The sequence below is a fragment of the Denticeps clupeoides genome, unplaced genomic scaffold (genome assembly GCF_900700375.1).
Source record: "Denticeps clupeoides unplaced genomic scaffold, fDenClu1.1, whole genome shotgun sequence".
In the NCBI taxonomy this organism is placed as follows: Eukaryota; Metazoa; Chordata; class Actinopteri; order Clupeiformes; family Denticipitidae; genus Denticeps; species Denticeps clupeoides.
This window is the reverse complement of record NW_021629695.1, coordinates 47,389-67,283: the sequence shown is the minus strand read 5'-3', so window position 1 is coordinate 67,283 and position 19,895 is coordinate 47,389. Positions and strand designations below refer to the sequence as shown.

Here is a 19,895-nt window from a genome sequence, read left to right as displayed (position 1 = left end):
AACTGGCTTTCAGTGGACCGTGAAGCCACCAGCATCACCTGCATGTAAAACCCCACACCGTGCCGCAAGGGAGGAGGTTTGGAAAAAAACATCTGAACTGCTGATCTGCTCCGGATTAATCGGATCTGGAGTCTCTTCGTTTGTTTCTGTGGCTATGAAAGTGCATTTGAAATGGGCTGTTTTTTTATTGGGGGTTTGGACCGCCACCTCGTGGTCACACCGTGTACTACACAAACACGTTCACTGGATTAATTCATAAATGGATATTAAACATAATGAAACTGTAATATGCCAGTATTAAGAACACAATGTTTGCACCAGTAGAGGTTTTCACAAGGAAGGAGACCTTAATTGAAGGAAATGTCCCTGTTTCACATTTACATTTAAGGCATTTGGCAGACGCCCATATCCAAAGCGACTTACAACGTGCTTCCATATTACCATGGATGAAGTGGTCAGTTCTGGTTCACTAGGACCCCAACTATCTTTTATTCACTCTGTTCTAGTTTCTATACAGAAGACAGACAAGAAGAAGGTTTCAAGTTCATCTAAATCTTCTCTAAAGAGGAAGGTCTTGAGCTGCCGTGTGAAGGTGCTCAGTGACTGAGCTGGAAGATGGAGAAGAGTCTAGATGAGCGTCTTCCTTTTACCTTCAGAGATGGAGGGACCAGGCGAGCAGTACTGGAGGCTCGGAGTATACGAGGTGCAGTGTGAGGTGTAATAAGGGCTGTGAGGTAGGATGGTGCTACTCCATGTTTGGCTTTGTAGGCCAGCATCAGTATTTTGAACCTGATGCGTGCAGCTACTGGGAGCCAGTGGAGGGAACGTAGCAGAGGGGCGGTGTGGGAAGGTTGAAGATCAGTCGTGCTGCTGCATTTTGTATGAGTTGTAGAGGTCTAATGGTACATAGTGGTAGACCAGCTAGAAGGGAGTTACAGTAGTCCAGTCGTGAGGTTACTAGGGTGGTAAATGTAATGCTGTAAATGTAAATGTAAATGACTGAACCAGTAGTTGGGTGACCTGGGTTGTCTGATATTGTAGAGAAGGAATCTACATGAGCAGGAAAGGTTGCTGATGTGAGTCGAGAAGGAGAGTTGGTTGTCTATTGTTACTCCAAGGTTGCGGGCTGTTGCAGAAGGAGAGAGCTGTGAGTTGTCCAGGTAAATAGCAAGATCCTGGTGTGGTGAAGAATCTGCTGGAATGAATATTAGTTCAGTTTTGGTGGGACTGAGTTTGAGGTGATGGGCTGCCGTCCAAGACGAGATGTCTGTTAGACATGCAGAGACTTTGGAAGCAGCATGTAGGTCGGAGGGAGGAAAAGAGAAGATGGCCTAGCAGTGGTAGGATACTCCATGTGAGGAGATGACCTCACCAAGGGATCTCGTGTAGAGAAAAGAACAAGAAAAAACTAGCTGTCATGAATCCTTTGGCCAGCAGGGGTCGCAAAATGCACGTCAAACGAGACTGTTACAAGATTGTCCTCCCTGAGGACAGAGAGCTTCTTCTTACCCAACTACAGCTGGATGAGTGAACACGCCGCCATGCACCAGCAGTAGCACCACGGACTACAGACCTCAGCGGCGGTGGGATCGGTTTTGTCCGATTGATTTGTCCTGCTTTCGTTCGCAGGCCCGTATTTCATTTTCCGTTATGCCGCCCCAATGAAACGCAAATTCAATATTCACCGGGGTCAGACCGACACGCCACGACCCCGTGACCCACATACTGTCTAAAAGTGCACACCGAGAGGAAGACCACGTTGACAATAGCGAATTTGAACGCTATACGTGATGAAACAACGTGCAGAGAAAATATAATCCCGAGCATCGGTGGCACACACCGAAAATAGCACTCCGGCTGGGAGGCACAAAGACTGTGGCGGGTGAATCACGGGCTTCCTCGCGCCCGTCCCTGAGTCACTAACCCACTTAGAGTGATTTCCCCCCTGCAGTAAACCGAGCGGCACGTGAGGGCCCGGCCCTCAGACACACGTGCGGGCCAGATGGTGCCCTCCTCTCCACCAGGGGTGACGTGGGGGCCGGCGGCGCTGCAGACAGGCCACCGGCGCGGGACGCTGGGCAGCAACCCCCTCATTTCTCCGCGTTTAGGAAATGGGTCGTAATGGCAGGTTCTTACAGACGGAGCGTAATTACGTGCAATTTGCCAAGCCGATCGCGTCCAGAGCTTCAAAAAGAGAGATGAGCCTGTAAATCCTAATGGGATACATGAGCCCCGTGGCACACGCAATAGCTGGAGCGCATCTGTCATCGTTCTTCTCTACCAGGATCGATATTGTGCAGCATGTTGTCTTTTATTATGCACGTATTACTGGCCCCTTTACTGGGCCAGTCAAGTATTTATCAAACCCTTCCTTACTAGTCCATCGTCGTTCGCTGTCACTGTACGACCACGTTTAAAGTGAAGTGATTGTCACATGTGATACACAGCGGCACAGCACACGGTGCACACAGTGAAATTTGTCCTCTGCATTTAACCATCAGTGAGCAGTGGGCGGCCATGACAGGTGCCCGGGGAGCAGTGTGTGGGAACGGTGCTTTGCTCAGTGGCACCTCAGTGGCACCTTGGCGGATCGGGATTCGAACCGGCTACCTTCTGATTACGGGGCCGCTTCCTTAACCGCTAGGCCTCCACTGCCCCGTCATCTTCTGTTGCTCTGCCCTGAAACTCGTGACAAAGCCACCGGTAAATATGTGACAACCCGGATTACTTATTGGGCAGCCAAGGTGAGGGCTGAGTGGAGGAATCGAAGGAAGGTGAACTCGGGTTCTTACCCGGGCCAAGAGACGAGAACTCCGCTCAATGCGGCGTAATTATTAACTGGATATTAAATACCTGATGATGGAGAGAAAACACACACGACCTTTAACCAACTTCCCTTCTTAATCCATAGGCTTTCATATGAGTTTGTCCAGGAGCCGACGCCTTCAACTATTCCAGGAAGGCTTTCCACAGGGTTTGTTCATATGAATTGTGCATCATTTTTCCAGGAGAGCATTTTTGGGGTCCGAAATTTATCTTAAAGGGGTTGGGGTCAGGGCTCTGTGCGGGCCAGTCTGGTTCCTCCACACCAAACTCCCCCATCCATGCCTCCAGGGGCCTGGTTTTGTGTATTGGAGTTGAAATCGTGTGAAAAACGGTGGCTGGGTTGCATGAGACTTAATTTTCGCACAGCACACAGTATTTGGAGGCATCAGGAACCAGGTCGTTTTAAGCGAGTATTCTTACTTTGATAAAGCCATCATTAATATGTTATTACAGTATTTATATGTGTGTGTGTGTATAGGCCAAACTCATGTATACAGCCTGGCTGAGAGACACGTGAACGGTCTCAGGATTTGCATGGGGGGTCGCGCAACGTAGGGGTGCTGAAAAGGTCTATTGTTCTTAGAGAGTCAGCAGCACACGCTTCGCGGCGTATCATGTTTACTTCATAAGACCCCAGATTAAGATCGGGGCAGGAGCCACGCACAAGGCGAAGTGTCGCTCCGGTGAAAATGGTGGCGCTCCCTTCATACTTCCACGTGAGCAAAAGTACCAAATGTGCCAAAAGATGAAACGTGAAATTACAGCGGCCAAGGTTGTGAGTTCGAATCCCGGCTCGGACCTTGTCTGAGTTTACATTGCTCTCCCCGTGTTGGCGCAGGCTTCGTCCGGGTTCTCCGGTTTCCTCCCACCGTCCAAACTCCTGCACATGAGGGGAATTGTCCGTAGGTGTGAGACCCCGCCCTGGGTCCAGTAGCAGGACTATAAACGGCGACGGAAAGAGAGTCGTTCGTCAAGTTTCCGTCCCTGGACACGACAGAACAGGCCTTCAGACCAGTGAACCCATTCTTCAGTCTGGTCTACGTGACCAGGAGACCCGGGTTCGAACCCCACCACGTAACCCTGTCCCTGTCGCTGCTGACTGTAAGGCGCTCTGGATGAACGTACGGCGCTTCGTAACACGTTTTTTTCTTCCCGGAAACCGGTGACGTCAGCAGGCCCCGCCCCGCCGACCAGGAGCACCGGCGTTGCGGCAGCGGCGAGGAGCGCAGCCCCGGATCAGCGCAGCGCGTCCGGGTCCGACAGCGCGATGGGACCGACCCCGCTCCCCCAGCAGCAGGCGCCGGTCCCGGACCGTGCGGCCGCGGACGCGGGACCCGGCAGCTGATGCGGGGATGGCGCGCCGCCTGTGAGAGCACGAGTTCGCGTCGCGGCCGGAGCCGTGGCCCGTTTTTCTGACCGCCGTTTCCTTTCCTTTTCTTTTCTTTTAATTTGATTTTCATTCCGTTCGCCGGTTGCGCGGAGGCCGAGGAAAATGTCGAAGATCTTCGTGTGCGTTATGGTGAGCTTTATTCTCATGGTTGCGGGGTTTAAAGGGACAGGGCTCTGTTGTTGTTTTTTTATTTCCTGCCCATCATAACGCTCCGAATTAAATGGCATTTCGGTGAAAAAAACGGTTCGCCGATTTCCACCAACCAAGAAACGTCGCCAGTGTCCACACGACCTGTTCGTTCGTGGGGACTCCGTGGGTTTATTTACCCGGTCAAGAACAATGGAAGAACTCTGGAGAAAGAGGATCTCCTGTCTGCACGTCTGATGTTTAGCCCTAGAACGAGATCTCCTTTTTAACGATAATAATAGTTAACCGATATAATTAACGTCGTACGGTGACGCCCGGACAGCTGGAGTCCCCTACGGAGCCACAGGAGAGCGGCTCTTTGTTTGCCGTAATTTCATTTGGTTTCCCACCGGGCCCCCTGATGTAATTGTGCAGCCGGCAGTTTGTGTTCCGCCGCCGAGGCCCGAACACTGGCCTCCTGTCCGGCCCATTGCCCGGTACTGGCCTCCTGTCCGGCACTGGCCTCCTGTCCGGCCCATTGCCCGGTACTGGCCTCCTGTCCGGCCCACTGCCCGGCACTGGCCTCCTGTCCGGCCCACTGCCCGGCACTGGCCTCCTGTCCGGCCCACTGCCCGGCACTGGCCCGTGGACGGCCGTCTCCTGTTTGCACCCGTGACAAAAGGTGACAGGTGTTGTGTGCACCTGGTACAGACGCGGTGCGGGCGGCTTCCTAAAAAGCCGGAGGCCGCGGGAGCGCACCGGGGCGCCTGGACGGGACGCCGGGGGGGTGGGTAGCCAAGGGTGCCCCTCCCCCCGGCACGATTTCGAGGAACAAAACCCCCAGGAACGGCCACATTCTTCAGCACACCAGCTGCTGTTAAGAGGCACGTTTGCGGGGTCCCCCGGGGGGGGTTCGTGGGTGGGCAGTCCCGGGTTCGAACCCCACTTACCACCATCGGGTCCCTGAGCGAGACTCTTAACCCTGAGCGTCTCCGGTGGGACTGGCTGTACGTTGCGCTGGATCAGTTCCGTAAATGACAACCTGTCCCGTGTCCCTGCCGTTAGTTTAGTGGCGCGGCCGGTGGGGAGCAGCCAGACGCTTGGTAGTCGATTTTTCCGCAAGCGGGTGACCCGACAAACAGGCCCGCAGACAAAAAAAAAAAACAATAAATCTGACAGCAGCGTCTCAATGTGGGACTGTGATTGTTCTCCCGCTGAGAAGCATGACACAGGCTCTCTGTGGACATTACGGCCGTTTCTGCCACCGTCAGGGTTTTTTTTGCAGGGGGCCCAGAATCGGGGCCACGGCCAGCGCTGCAGTTAGGCGAGTAAAATAAAACGAGGACGCGGTCGTCGAGGGCGCCGCGGCCCGGGTTTGAACGACGTGGGGGGGGGGGGCGCGGGGCCTGTTTGTCACGAAAGGTCCTCCCGAAGGTCACGTCCCATCAGCAGAGTGTGACGGCGAGTACATTTCATTCCGAGCGCAGATTATATCAGTAATATCCTCGTACGCGCGTATGCCTGCCAAGTAGAAAGCGGGTGCGGTTGCACAAGATACCGGCGTGAACATGCATCAACTCGAGGATGAAATTTTAACGTTTGCCGTTTTTGCCACTTAAGCAGCAGTTAAATTTTGGTTGTGAAAATCTAGATTATATGTAAAAATATATTGTGCTCATTTAAAAAACTACTATTCACTTTAAACAGGTCTATACTGGGTATTGAAAATGAAGTGATTGTCACTTGTGATACACAGCAGCACAGCACACGGTGCACACAGTGAAATTTGTCCTCTGCATTTAACCCATCACCCTGAGTGAGCAGTGGGCGGCCATGACAGGCGCCCGGGGACCAGTGTGTGGGGACGGTGCTTTGCTCGGTGGCACCTCAGTGGCACCTTGGCGGCTCAGGATTCGAACCGGCAACCTTTTGATTACTTAAACGCTAGGCCCCCATATTACGTGGTCTGCAGAACTGCATGTTGTGGTGGATGAAATTTAGACTTTTTTTAGTTTTTTTTAACTGTGTAAGACGGTTCTTTACAGTCGTTAAAAACTTGGAAAATAGAATTTTCCACGTTTTGGGATACGGCATGAACCTGTAAAGTTCTGGAAAAGCCTTTGAAATCTGATTGACACATGAATGATAAGATAAGATAAGATCAACCTTTATTAGTCCCACAAGTGGGAAATGCATAACGGAGTACATAGTTCTCGTAAGGCTGCGCAATAAACGTTTAAATTTATACCTTACACATATTTAATGTTTTATGTTAAAGACGTAAAAGTGTAATATTTGGTTATCTTTGCAATATTTGCATATTGGTTCATTGTGTACTTGCAATATTTGCAATACTGTGGTCAGTATGAGTCGCTAAAGCATTTCACTGCACATCATACCGTGTATGACTGTGTACGTGACTAATAAAATTAGAATTTGAAAACTAGCGCAGGTCTGTAGTACCTTAGCCGGCCTTACGCGGTGCTTCCATATTCCGGCACCGGTGGAAACTATTTAGTAAAAATGTGTAAGCAGCATAATTAGTGAAAATCTCCTGTTTGAAACACCGAATACGCGTTCCGTACATTTCCGTGGCGTTCCAATGGAAGTCATTCCAGCAAAATCGGAGCCGGGTAGATCTCACCGGGTGATGTCACTCCGGTGAGATCACCCGGGACTTCCCGTTAATCCGGTATGACGAGTCGCCGGTTACTCACCGCAGCGTGAGTGCGACCCCGATAACGGGCTTTCTCCCCCCCCGTCTCCGCAGGTGCTGTCCGCCCTGGTCGGCGGTGCCGCCGCCCAGGCCACTGAGGCCCTGTCCCCCCGCCACTACCACCACGTGGACCCCGGCACCGGCAGCCAGCTGGTGTGCGACAAGTGCCCGGCGGGGACGCACGTCTCCCGGCACTGCACCGAGAGCAGTGTGCGGGAGTGCAGCCGCTGCGCCGAGGGCGCCTACACGCGCGGCGAGAACGGCGTGGAGCAGTGCCACCGCTGCCGGCGCCACTGCACGCCGCCATTCGTCGAGAAGGTGCCCTGCACGTCCACCTCAGACCGCGTCTGCGCCTGCCCGCCGGGCACCTTCGTCCGCGCCGACACGTGCCAACGCCACGCCCGGTGTCCCGAGGGCCAAGGGGTGAAGAAGCGCGGCAGCGAGACGGAGGACGTGCGCTGCAGGCCCTGCCCGAGGGGCACCTTCTCCGACGTGGCCTCGGACGTGCTGAGGTGCAGGACTCACGCCAACTGCTCGGCCCAGGGCCTGGTCCTCCTGGCGCCGGGCACCGACAAGGCCGACAGTCTTTGCGGCCCCGGACCCGCCCACCTGCCCGCCGAGGAAGAGCCGACGCCGTCCGCGGCGCCATCTGCTGGAGCGGCACCACAAGGTAAAACCTCCCGCTACCCAAGTCGGTGGGGACATTTCCCTCATCGATGTCCCGCATTACGTTTCCTGGTTGTTTCTGCCTAACGAGGCCATAGAGGCGGGCAATGACGCATTTATTAACGACATTTCTTCCGTGACCCATTATCCCGGGCCCACGATGCCCACTGGCAAGTGGAACCACCGGATTGGAAGCTAGCGCGTCCGTTTCGAGGATTTCGGCGTATATACTTACGCAGGACGTTCCCCCCGCAGACCCAGCCAGCTAGCTGGTCTCACGCCTCCAGATCCTTGCGGTTTTACACGTATTGCAGAGATTCTCGAAAGCTATGCACAATACGGCCGTACCTGACGAATTCATTACGTTTACATTTACGGCATTTACCAGACGCCCTTACAGTCAGTAGTGACAGGGACAGTCCCCCCCTGGGGACACTCAGGGTTAAGTGTCCTGCTCAGGGACACTATGGTAGTAAGTGGGGTTTGAACCTGGCTCTTCTGGTTCGTGGCGAGTGTGTTACCACATGTATTATGGCAATTCGGACTGGTTTACTCGCCGTTTTACGCTCTTTCTAGCAAACAGTTGACTTTATCAGCGTTTTAGGGCTTTTTTTTCCCCCATTGATTCCGAGCAAGTTCCCTCATCGATTTACCGTCTCTCGCTCGCCGAAGCCGAAAAGTCCCGTCACAAAGTGCCACGTTTCTCGTCCTGGATTCGCGTCAGATTACAGAAGGCCGGAGCGCATCTGCGGGTTTTCCTGCCGTTCGGTCGGATTAAGGTTTAAAAAAGCCCTCCTTTCTGTTCTGCTGCCTGCTCCATTTCATTCTCGCTTTTCCCTTCTCTCGTCCACCTGTCTCGCTGCGCCAGACCCCTCGGACCCCGAACTCTCCCTGAGCAGCCTGGCGGCCCCACGGCCCTCGGGGGACCTCGACGGCGATGCGGGCGCCACCGAGGAGCCCGGACGGAGGCCGCCCCCCGCCCGCCGCCCGGCCAACGCCAGCGAGGTCCAGCAGCCGCCGGCCAACCAGGAGGCGGAGGGCAGAGGCCAGGCCCCGGGGTACCGGCCCACCCGGCGCGGGGCCCCCAAGCCCAGCATGAACCAGCGCTTCGACATCAACGAGCACCTGCCGTGGATGATCGTGCTGCTGCTGCTGCTGGTGCTGGTGGTGATCGTGGTGTGCAGCGTGAAGCGGAGCTCGCGGGTGCTGAAGAAGGGCCCGCGGCAGGACCCCAGCAGCATCGTGGAGAAGGCCCTCCACAAGAAGCCCTGCACCCCCACGCAGGTGCGAGAGAGGTGGATCTACTACTCCAACGGGCAGAGTGAGTAGCGCCACATCCTGCAGATGGATTTTAATAAGCGACAGTGGATTACGTCGTAGTTACCGTGGTGATCGTGATTTTCTAGTTAAAAACTCGATCCGAGTTCGATCAGGATTTCAACAGAAGTTGATACGGTCGGCGTATTGATACGCGTGATCGAGGCCTTAACACACTATGAACCAGAAGACCCAGGTTCGAACCCCACTTACTACCATCGTGTCCCTGAGCAAGACGCTTAACCCTGAGTGTCTCCAGGGGGGGACTGTCCCTGTAACTACTGACTGTAAGTCTCTCTGGATAAGGGCGCCTGGTAAATGCCGTAAATATAAATGTGTGTTTGCTGCCGGTTCGTGCGGCAAGATTTAGCCGCGCTGACCTTGTTTGCTTAATCCGGGATTGAAGCGGCGCTTTAAATTTTCCAGATGTTCGTTTCAGGCGCGGCGCATAGCGGCTGTAGGAAAACACGCGAGGAAGCGGCGCTCAGGTGAACGCCGTGCGCGGGGTTACAACCAAAACCGTTATCTGGCAGGCCGGCGACCGTCTGTTGACGGTATCACCCCGCTCTGCCGTCCCTGTCCCCGCGAACATGACACCGGCGGCGAAGGCGTCAGGGCTGCCGGGCTACGGGAGTTCCAGCCCCCGGCCAGATAACCCCCCCCCCCCCCCCCCCCCCGCGTTCCAACCCGCTGCGGTTCAGACCAGATTATTCCGGTTCCCTGTGGCCAGAGGCTTGCCCGGTTTATCACCGCACGCATGCCGGAGTGGGGGCGGGGCCTGGGCACCAGGGCTCCCAGCGTGGTGCGTGACACGGCAGAACAACGTGTCGGTGACGTCATTACTGATCCAACGTAAATACCGCGTCTCGGTTCACTTGTGCTATTACCAACTCTCTTTTATTTCACTGCCCTCGGCCTGGAAATTATTTAGAGGACATTAATACAGTTAATTTTAATAATTTCTATAGCGTATACGTACCCACAGAGAAGCGTAAAATCCTGTAATTACGGTAAAGCCATGACTTTTGTAACTATTACGGAGTGAACAGACCGTGTTGGTTTTAATCCCTGCTTGGGTTTAATTCTCATCATGCGGCACATGCTACATGGGGTAATACCGCGACGAACACCCAGAGCGCCTTACAGTCAGTAGTTACAGGGACAGTCCCCCCCTGGAGACACTCAGGGTTAAGTGTCTTGCTCAGGGACACGATGGTATTAAGTGGGATTTGAACCTGGGTCTTCTGGTTCATGGGCGAGTGTGTTACCCGCTAGATTACTACCTCCCTTACAATCAGTGACAGGGACAGTGTCCCCCTGGAGACACTCAGGGTTAAGTGTCTTGCTGAGGGACACGATGGTAGTAAGTGGGGTTTGAACCCGGGTCTTCTGGTTCACAGGCGAGTGTGTTACCCGCTAGGCCACTACCAGCCTAACCAGTGCAGTAAATAGACGAATACGAACGTCACGTACGTGTGCGGGCGAGGAGTTGAAGTTTTTTACGTTTTTTAATTTTTTACTGTGTTGTTTGCCAACCCGGCTCTACCAAAGCTCCGGCTTCAAAGAAGAGTCGGATTTACTGCGGATTTTCTAAAAAGGGCTACGAAGCGTTTTTAATGAGGCGGACGATATTGCGCCGAGACGTGTGTGGCGTGTGTGCGGGGCGGCCGCGGGTGAGCGTCTCGTTGTTTATGAAAGGAAAACCTCGGCCTAATTGGTCCAGCGTGTTTAATTGGCCCGCCCGCAGGCAGCGCTTTCATACGTGGCCAGGAAGTACCTGCCCGCCGATGAAAGGGCCACGGCGATGGGTGTTATCCATTAATGGCGGGCTCGCCGCGCCGGGGTGGGCTCCGGCTGTTTTCAAGTTGCGGCCTTTTTACGAGTCGGAGCGGTCGTTCCGGATTTTTACGAGAGTTGCAGGGTTCCCTCGGAAAGCTGCGGCCGGTAAAACGCTCAGGCGGCCGGTCCAGCGAACGGGGAATTTGTTGGGAAAATTGCGCAAGAGCCTGAGGAGTTGAGACTGGGCCGGTGGAGTTTGGCGGTCAGGGGTCAAGGTCACCTCGGCTTCACGTTCTTGTGAGGGAGTTTCCTCAAATTTGGCACAAACGTTAATGTCACCGGCGTGACCCGTGAGGTTTGTCTTTGGGGTGGAATCGGCCTGCAGAAAGCGCACATGACGGCAACTTATTCCATAAAGACGCTTGTGGAATGAATGGTTTTGGGCCGTGTTTTCCACGTACGATCAATTAAACGCCATCTAATTACACACCCACCAAGCGGCTGGACGGGAAAAGTTTATTTCCTGTAAATCCAGAAGATGGACTAGATTCCGACCCACCGTATATTATGGTCACTGTTATGGTTTAAGTTAAAATGGCATCTGCTCCAATCTGCTTATTTGCATATATGAAGCATATATTAGCATATATTTGCTAATATATGCTTCATATATTTGCTAATATATGCTTCATATATGCAAATAAGCAGATTGGACCATGAAGAGCCGGTGACAGATACGGGACAGAAAGTTGTGTCCGTGGATAAGCTCCTCCGGACCCCCGGCACGAGAAGGGCCGTTTCCTGCCCCTTTGCCGTGATGAGAGTGGGCAGGAAGCCGAGTGGCGGAAGGGAGTCGGCGCGTGGCACGCTACCCTCTGGAGAGCGAACGCGATTTGGATCACGAACAGCGCTGAGCTGCTTATTGCCGTTAATCGTTAATCTCCCGCACCCACGAAATGATTTATCTCCATCATCCGGTGGCACGGGAGAGAAATTAATATGGGTATTATTATCCGTGTTTAATCGTTTCCACGTGTGCCACAAAAGAATGCAACATACAGTACAGGCCTGTGGTTTGGACACCTTCTCATTCGACATGTTTTCTTTACCTTCATGACCATTTACGTTGGTAGATCCTCACTGAAGGCATCAAAACTATGAATGAACACATGTGGAGTTCTGTACTTAACAAAAAAAGGTGAAATAAGTGAAAACATGTTTTATATTCTAGTTTCTTTGCTCTGATTACTGCTTTACACACTCTTGTCATTCTCTCGATGAGCTTCAAGAGGTCGTCACCTGAAATGCTTCTCCAACAGTCTTGAAGGAGTTCCCAGAGGTGTTTAGCACTTGTTGGTCCAGCTCACCCCAAACCATCTGGATTGGGTTCAGGTCCGGTGACTGTGGAGGCCAGGTCTCCACTTTTTGTTAAGTACAGAACTCCACATGTGTTCATTCATAGTTCTGATGCCTTCAGTGAGAATCTACCAACATAAATGGTCATGAAAATAAAGAAAATACGTTGAATGAGAAGGTGTCCAAACTTTTGGCCTCTACTGTGTGTGTGTGTGTGTGTGTGTGTGTTTAGAGCAGATGTCTTTGGGTTATGATATAAAAATATTAGCGTATGGGTGTTTCCACATGGATGGGGACACATTTGACCCACATTCGTGCTCCGTGTATATCAGTGCGCCCAAGCCGCCCTGCAGAGGATGGGCGCGGTGTAAATTATCCTCCAGATAAGGGCGTGTGCGTCAGAACTCTAGATGAACCCGGGAGGAACCGTCTGTCCTCTTATCTGCCGGCCGGGCTCTGCGGTAAACAGCCTCTTCTCTCGAACTGGTTCCGCTGCATTGGAAACCCGTGAGTCGGCATTTTCTCGCCGAACCCCCCCGCCTCCATCGGACCAGCGCTTCCCCGGTTCAGGTGCAAGTTCAAGAAGGTGCCACGTTATTAATAGATTTTGTCACAGTAGCAAGGACGTCTGGAAAACGTTGCGTCCCCCCGGTTCCTCTTAGTGGCTTCTGTCCCCACTGTGGTCTCGAAAAATGTCTTACTAATCTCACCATCTTCCCTCCACCTTCTAAACGAAATGTATATTTAGTATATTTTCGTTTGTATTTTGTACATTCATAATAATAATCGTACGAAAAATCTCAGATTTTTCGATATTGTAATATTTTGTTCCATTGATTGTTATGGCTGAGTACCCATGATCCAGTGTCTCAAATTATTGGAAAAATGTCTCCATTTCTACAAGCAAGTTATTAGTGTTTTTTGAGACGCACTGCTAGGTGTGTGAAGCGGTGTCGTCCGGTTTGGATAAAACCCATTTTATTGAGGACACCAGCTCCGTCTTCCACTGAGGGACCGATGTCCTGAACTTTAGACGCCCCCGTCGATTTTGCAACTGCAGCGTCCACCTGAGGGATTGATCCGATCCCCTGCCTGGCTCGTGACTCTTGTTCTGTTAAAGGACACCGTGACCTGGTTTTGGAGGCAGAGCACCGCGTCTCGGGTTGTAGTAGCCTAGGAGACCGTAAGACCCGGGTTCAAACCCCACTTACTACCACCGTGTCCCTGAGCAAGACACCTGAGTGTCCCTGTAACTACTGACTGCAAGTCGCTCTGGATAAGGGCGTCTGGTAAATGGCGTAAATGTGCGAGCTTGTGTAGCGTGTGCATACGGACATTTTCAAGATGCTGCCGAATGTCCTCCTCGCCAGGGCTGGACATCCTGAAGCTGGTGGCGGCCCAGATCGGCAGCCAGTGGGTGGACATGTACAAGTCCCTGGCCAGTGCCACGGAGCGGGAGGTGGCGGCCTTCTCCAACGGCTACTCGGCGGACCACGAGCGGGCCTACGCCGCGCTCCAGCACTGGACCATCCGCGACTGCGACGCCAACCTGGCCAAGCTCATCAACGCGCTGCACCGCCACCGCCGCATCGACGTGGTGGAGAAGATCCGTCTCGTCATGGAAGACAATCCTCAGGTGAGGCCCTTTCAGATTCGCCATCTTACGCGTCCGCACAGAGACGCTGTTTTTACCTCCCTCCACACCTGTAGGTGGCGCTCTAACTCGTTCGGCGTCTAGTTCTCCTCCGCGGTGAGCTAAACGCATCGTTGTTCCCTCATGAGAAATGTGCAGCGTAGAGAGGAGCGTGTTATCCACCATTGTAGTATGTAGGACGTGTTTGGGGTTAAAGGTCAGGTGATCCCGGTGAACGTCTGCTGAGGGTACGGGGGGCAACCACGAGGCTACAGAACATCATTCGGCAGCTTCTACTCAGAGCTACTTTGTCCTTGGGCCCCTCAAGGTCAGATTTTAGGAGCCGATTCCGCGGATCAGACTCAGGGCCTGTCATCACCATACAATAATCGGCATGTTCTCGGCGCGACGGGGGTGTGCTTCTGAAATCGGGTACGAAATCTGGAACCTGGAAAGGAGCCATGTCCTTCAGCAGGAACCAGATCCCTGAACGATAAGATCTCCCTCTGTACGTCCCGTACCATCTGAGGTTTGGCGAGGGACCCCAGTCACTTGACGGTCATGTGTTGTAACGCACTGGCTGCTGTTTATTGGCGGTTATTCCATCCGGTGCTTCAATTGGAAACGCATGACCCTCAGAGAGACAGACAGAGCACTATTTGGCAGGAAATTATTTGAAAAATAGTAACATCAGATTAAAAGTAATTCAGATATAAAAGATATGTAATGATGGTTAAAAAGTGAAAGTGGTGATAATGTAATGAATGCCTATTACTGTTCAGTGGTGCAGTGGTGGCCTACCAGTTAAGGAAGCGTCCCCGTAATCAGAAGGTTGCCGGTTCGAATCCCGATCTGCCGAGGTGCCACTGAGCGAAGCACCGTCCCCACACACTGCTCCCCGTGCGCCTTCTCACTCAGGGTGATGGTTAAATACAGAGGACACATTTCACTGTGTGCACCGTGTGCTGTGCTGCTGTGTATCACAATGACAATCACGTCACTTTCTTTTAATGTTTAAACGTACAGATGTCCTATAAGAACCGGCCGTGAAAGTCTCTTGTTGTACTGGTGCTTTTACACAGTGCTGTATATAATAAAGAATATTAAAGAATATTAGCTCTGTTAAGCTCTAACTTTGCCGGAAGCAGCCGGAGGCCAAATTTCAGCGTCCTGAAACCCACTGACGGCGCCGACGTTGTTAATATCCGCGTAAAAAAGCTCCGATAGCAACAGTGTGTGAACTCTGCACGGCGCTAAAACAAGCAGACTGTGCAGATATTAATAAGAAGTGTCCCGCATTTATTCCCTTCTGATTATTGGTATTATCACCGGTGCGTCGCTCCAGGTGGTGCCGCGCCAACGCCGCTAATCCACTAAACCGATAGGCTGCGGTGGAAAAGTGGCGCGTTGCTACAGCTGTGGCGGCGGAAGCTCCTTAGCAAAAGCTGATTGTTCGGCTTTAACCTGGGCGCGTCCCCGGGCCGCGTACCTTCGGCGCGGTTCGGCATGGGCCCGCCAGGGCGCCTGAAAGCAGTGTGAATTGCGGCGACGCCCCGTAAGTAATAATTTAGGCCTTTAGGAGAAGGGGGTGGGGCTTTCAGGCAGGCCGCGGCAGGAAAGGAAGAACCTTCGGTACCCCGGCCCGTATAACGTTCCCAAGAACCGGTTTCCATCGCAAGGTCCTTGTTCACGCGGTTCCCGCTTTTGTTCCAGTAGATCTGGCTCTTTGTGAAATTGCATTAAGTTTCCTGAGAAGATTGATGGTTTCCATGCTCGGCCAATTCTCCAATGTTCCGGTTGTCCTCGTGTTCTCTTGGTCGTTCTAAACTCCTGCCCCGGATGATTAGATTTGGAAAACTGAAGTAACGCTGTCCTCAAAATACGTAGGTATTCATACGTAGGTATTCATTACAAGGACCTTAAATTCAGGCCGATACGGTAAAACCTTTATTATTTTAGAATTGCTTGCAAACCCGGACGAACGACTAAAATGTTTATACTGTGAAAAATGTGCTGAAAACCGCACATTGTGACTGTTTATCTTACCGGAACGTGTCCACGTCCCCTGCCAGCGAGACCCGTCCACTAAAACATGTACAAAAGGTATTAGGTCACGGTTAAGATGGCACTATTCGTTTAGAACCCTTTTTGGCGAATCGATTGGCCTTCGGACGTGTTATAAAAAGCGATCCGATTAAAAAGAAACGGTGAGAAATGATGCGTTTGTCCCCTTTGCTGCACTCAGTTGACCGAGATGACCGTTTATACAGCACATGGGCCTTTATGTGTGTGTGTGTGTGTGTGTGTAGCCTAGCGGGTAACACACTCGACTATGAACCAGAAGACCCAGGTTCAAATACCACCTACTACCATCGTGTCCCTGAGCAAGACACTTAACCCTGAGTGTCTCCAGGGGGGAACTGTCCCTGTAACTACTGGTTGTAAGTCACTCTGGATAAGGGCGTCTGGTAAATGCTGCAAATGTAAATGCAGCAAACACAAATAAACTAAAATTTGTGTGTTTGTGTGTGTGTGTGTAATATTATTCACTGGCATTAATTCCAGCACGTTGAACAAGAATTTCCATTCACCGCGCACAACGGTAAATTGTGAGTGTGACCGGCCACCATGTGGTCTGTGGGCGGCGGGTTCCTGCAAGCGTCCGCAGAATCCCTTTCAGGGCCGCCTCCGGTGGGGCCCGGCTGACGCACACGCCGCAGACGAGCGCACGCGGGGCCGTGGGTGGTCCCCGGAGCGCCCCGTCCTGATCCCAGCGTCTGGCTTCTGTCCCCCACAGTTCGACCTGACCCAGCTGATGACCTCTGTGAATGTATCCCAATGCCTCAGCCCAAGCCATAAGCCTTTAGAGTCGCCGGGCGCGGCCGCGGACAAGTCGCCAGTGGACCGGACCAGGGGCTTCTTCGTCGACGAATCGGAGCCGCTGCTGCGGTGTGACTCCACCTCCAGCAAGGACTCCGCCCTCAGCAGGACCGGCTCTTTCATTACCAAAGGTAATAAATGGGCGCATGAAGAAAGGGCGCCTTCTGGATCCACTTAATTCACAGAGTTCCCTAACAAACTCTCACTTGTGTTTTACGGATTGGTTAGTAAGATTCAAAAGGCTTTTAAGGTGAAAGTGATTTATTACATTGACTACAGACTGTTTATTAATGAAGTACAAAGTACTACACGGCATCTGTTGGTTTGTCAACTTCTGAAAATGCATGAATGTGATCTTGTGTGCAGCGCCACCTCCTGGTCGTTTCATGCAGTTGCAGTCTTTAAGTCTGCTTATCTTAACACGCTATACTAGATGAAAACACTAGAAATACATTAAAGAAGTGGAAGATGCGATAATGGTGACGTGTGGTTACGGTGTATCCAAAAAATGGGAAAAGAAGTGTGAATTAAGACTCTCCGTCTCTCCCTCGACAGAGAAGAAGGACACCGTGCTGAGGCAGGTGCGGCTGGACCCCTGCGACCTGCAGCCCATCTTCGATGACATGCTGCACATCCTGAACCCGGACGAGCTTCACGTCATCGACGAGATTCCCATGGCAGAGGACAAGCTGGACCGCCTCTTCGAGATCGCGGGCGTCAAGAGCCAGGAGGCCAGCCAGACGCTGCTGGACTCCGTCTACAGCCACCTGCCGGACCTCCTGTAGCCCCGTGTCCGGGCCGCCCCGGCCAGGCCGGACTGCTTGTCCCTCCCTCGGGCGCGCTGTGACTGTCACATGACGTATAACACCGAGTGTGTGATGTATAATTTATGCACTAATTTTATAAGTTGAAAACAGGTAAAAACATCTAATCCCAAGCATTCTACAACGCTCGCTCCAAAAGCTGTTTTATTACTAACATGTCACATTTTTGCTTGTTGTATTATAATTTTTTTTATATATATATATATATTTACAGGGTATTACCTTTTAGCATTTTTTAGTTATTTATGTTTTGTGTGATTTTTCCGGGCATTTAAAAAAAAAGAGACATGGTTACTATGACAAGTCTTACTGTAGGTAGGATATGTGGCATGAGACGCGCTTTCACTCTCTTCTACTTGAATCTTGACTGTCACCTTCTGGAATGTGGTACCTCGGTACATGTGCTGATGTGGAGGAGCTCACCCGACTGGTGCTAGACGCGTTCCGCCCGGCCCCGCAGGGCTCGAGAGACTGTGGCGGGAGTGTAGGAGACTGGCGAGAAGTGTTCGATCGAGGTTTCAGTCACGTACTCTGGTTCTTAAAGTTAACACTTGTAACCGATGCATATTGTATAACATGCTGAATGAATCTATTAAACTTGTCATAATAACTTCTGAATATCTGTGTTGTCGTCTCGCTGTCAGCCAGTCGGCTGTGGGGGGTTGCAGGAAAAAAAGGGACCTGGACTAGCATTTTAGATGGAGTGAGGGCTGGAAACATGGGCGCATGAGGATAAACTAGAATAAGTGGCGCCCTCTAGTGGCTGTAAGACACATCAGATGTGCTGTTTGTACACGTTGCTGGGATGGAAACCAGATGTTCTCGTTCAGCAAGCTCACCTGTATTTTGACTGTGATAAAATGCCTTAGTATAATATAGACGACTACAGTGATGTCAACACAAATATCAATAATCTCAGACCTAAAGGACAGATTATTCTAAGAGAAAGGGAAAGTGCAGTGGGCAGCCATGAAAGGGGACCTCAGTGGCACTTTGGCAGTTCAGGATTTGAACCTGCAAACTTCCTATTACAGGTCCGCTTCCTTACACACTAGGCCACCACTGAATATACAGTATCGGCCAAAAGTTTTCATGACCATTTACATAGATTCTCACTGAAGGCATCAAAACTATGAATGAACACATGTGGAGTTATGTAAAAGATATAACTGAATAATAACTGAAAACCTGTTTTATATTCTAGTTTATTATATATTAAAGCTCTTGATTAATAACCCAAACAACAACAACAAAGTGAAGTGATTGTCACTTGTGATACGCAGCACAGCACACGTGAAATTTGTCCTCTGTATTTAACCATCACCAGTGGTGAGCCATGACAGGTGCCCGGGGAGCAGTGTGTGGGGATGGTGCTTTGCTAAGTGGCACCTCAACCTTCTGATTACGGGGCCACTTCCTTAACCGCTAGGCCACCACTGCCCTGCTGATTCTCAAGTTTTTATTATTTGTATAATGAAATTTAAGAAAGTTTTAAACGTGCATTTTGAAGCTCAAATTCCCGTCCCTGCAACAGTCATTAGAGAGAAGACAGAAGCCCACTTTAAGTAACTCAATACGACTTTATTGTGTTCGGCTAAAGTTCACACATCAAGTCTTGCTGAAGTCCAAAGCAACAAGATATCATGCTCTCATTTCCCATAAGACACCTGGCACCGACTGTGATGTCGAAAACAATTTAAGTCCTGTGTTGTGCATACTGTGAACAATACTGGTTTGGTAGCATTTCTTAAAAAGCATTTGCACTTCTCGATCCCGTCTTCACATTTCTAATGCTGAGAATCTTATCATATATTTATATATATGATATCGTTTGTGTGTGTGTGTGTGTGTGTGTGTGTGTGTGTATATATACGACAGAATGGCAGGTTAAAACTGGTTTTTATGTTGGGAGCAGGAAAAATGGGCAAAATGAAACATCTAATCAGACTATCTAAGGATCTCAAAATGGAAAAATTGTGATTTATGGGTCAGATCTTCTCTGGTATGGAGAACTTGACGTTCAAGTGAAGACCAGCCCCTCTGGTCCAATCCCACGGAAAAAGTTCTGCAGAAGGGTGTCATACCTAGACCACAGAACATATCAGTGGAGGAAATGTGATGGGTTCAGTTGTGATTGGAAGCCACCATTTACATAACACACCAGGTAAAAAATGTTCAAAATCAACACGGAAATAATAAACTGAGTCAGCACTCAGTCTTCTTGGATTCAGGGTCAGGCCGCAGATGGTCATGTGATGTTTCAACTATTTCACGACAACATGCTTTTCGATGGAATTAGACAGGTTGTAGACCACGTTGAAAGCTGCCTTTTTAACAGGGGTGTGACCTCACATCAGTCAAATGGAGACACTGTCTCAGAGT

At 51.3% G+C, this 19,895-nt stretch overlaps 1 protein-coding gene across 1 annotated transcript; it reads left to right on the top strand.

Moving 5' to 3' along the window:
• The first annotated feature begins 4,003 nt into the window (after positions 1 to 4,003).
• Positions 4,004 to 18,131, top strand: LOC114771761 (tumor necrosis factor receptor superfamily member 21-like). The gene is made up of 6 exons (XM_028965110.1): positions 4,004 to 4,345; positions 7,113 to 7,728; positions 8,593 to 9,045; positions 13,547 to 13,812; positions 16,607 to 16,820; positions 17,245 to 18,131. The coding sequence occupies exons 1-6, from the start codon at positions 4,319 to 4,321 to the stop codon at positions 17,472 to 17,474; spliced, it is 1,806 nt and encodes a 601-aa protein (XP_028820943.1). The 5' UTR covers positions 4,004 to 4,318; the 3' UTR covers positions 17,475 to 18,131.
• Positions 18,132 to 19,895: the final 1,764 nt, after the last annotated feature.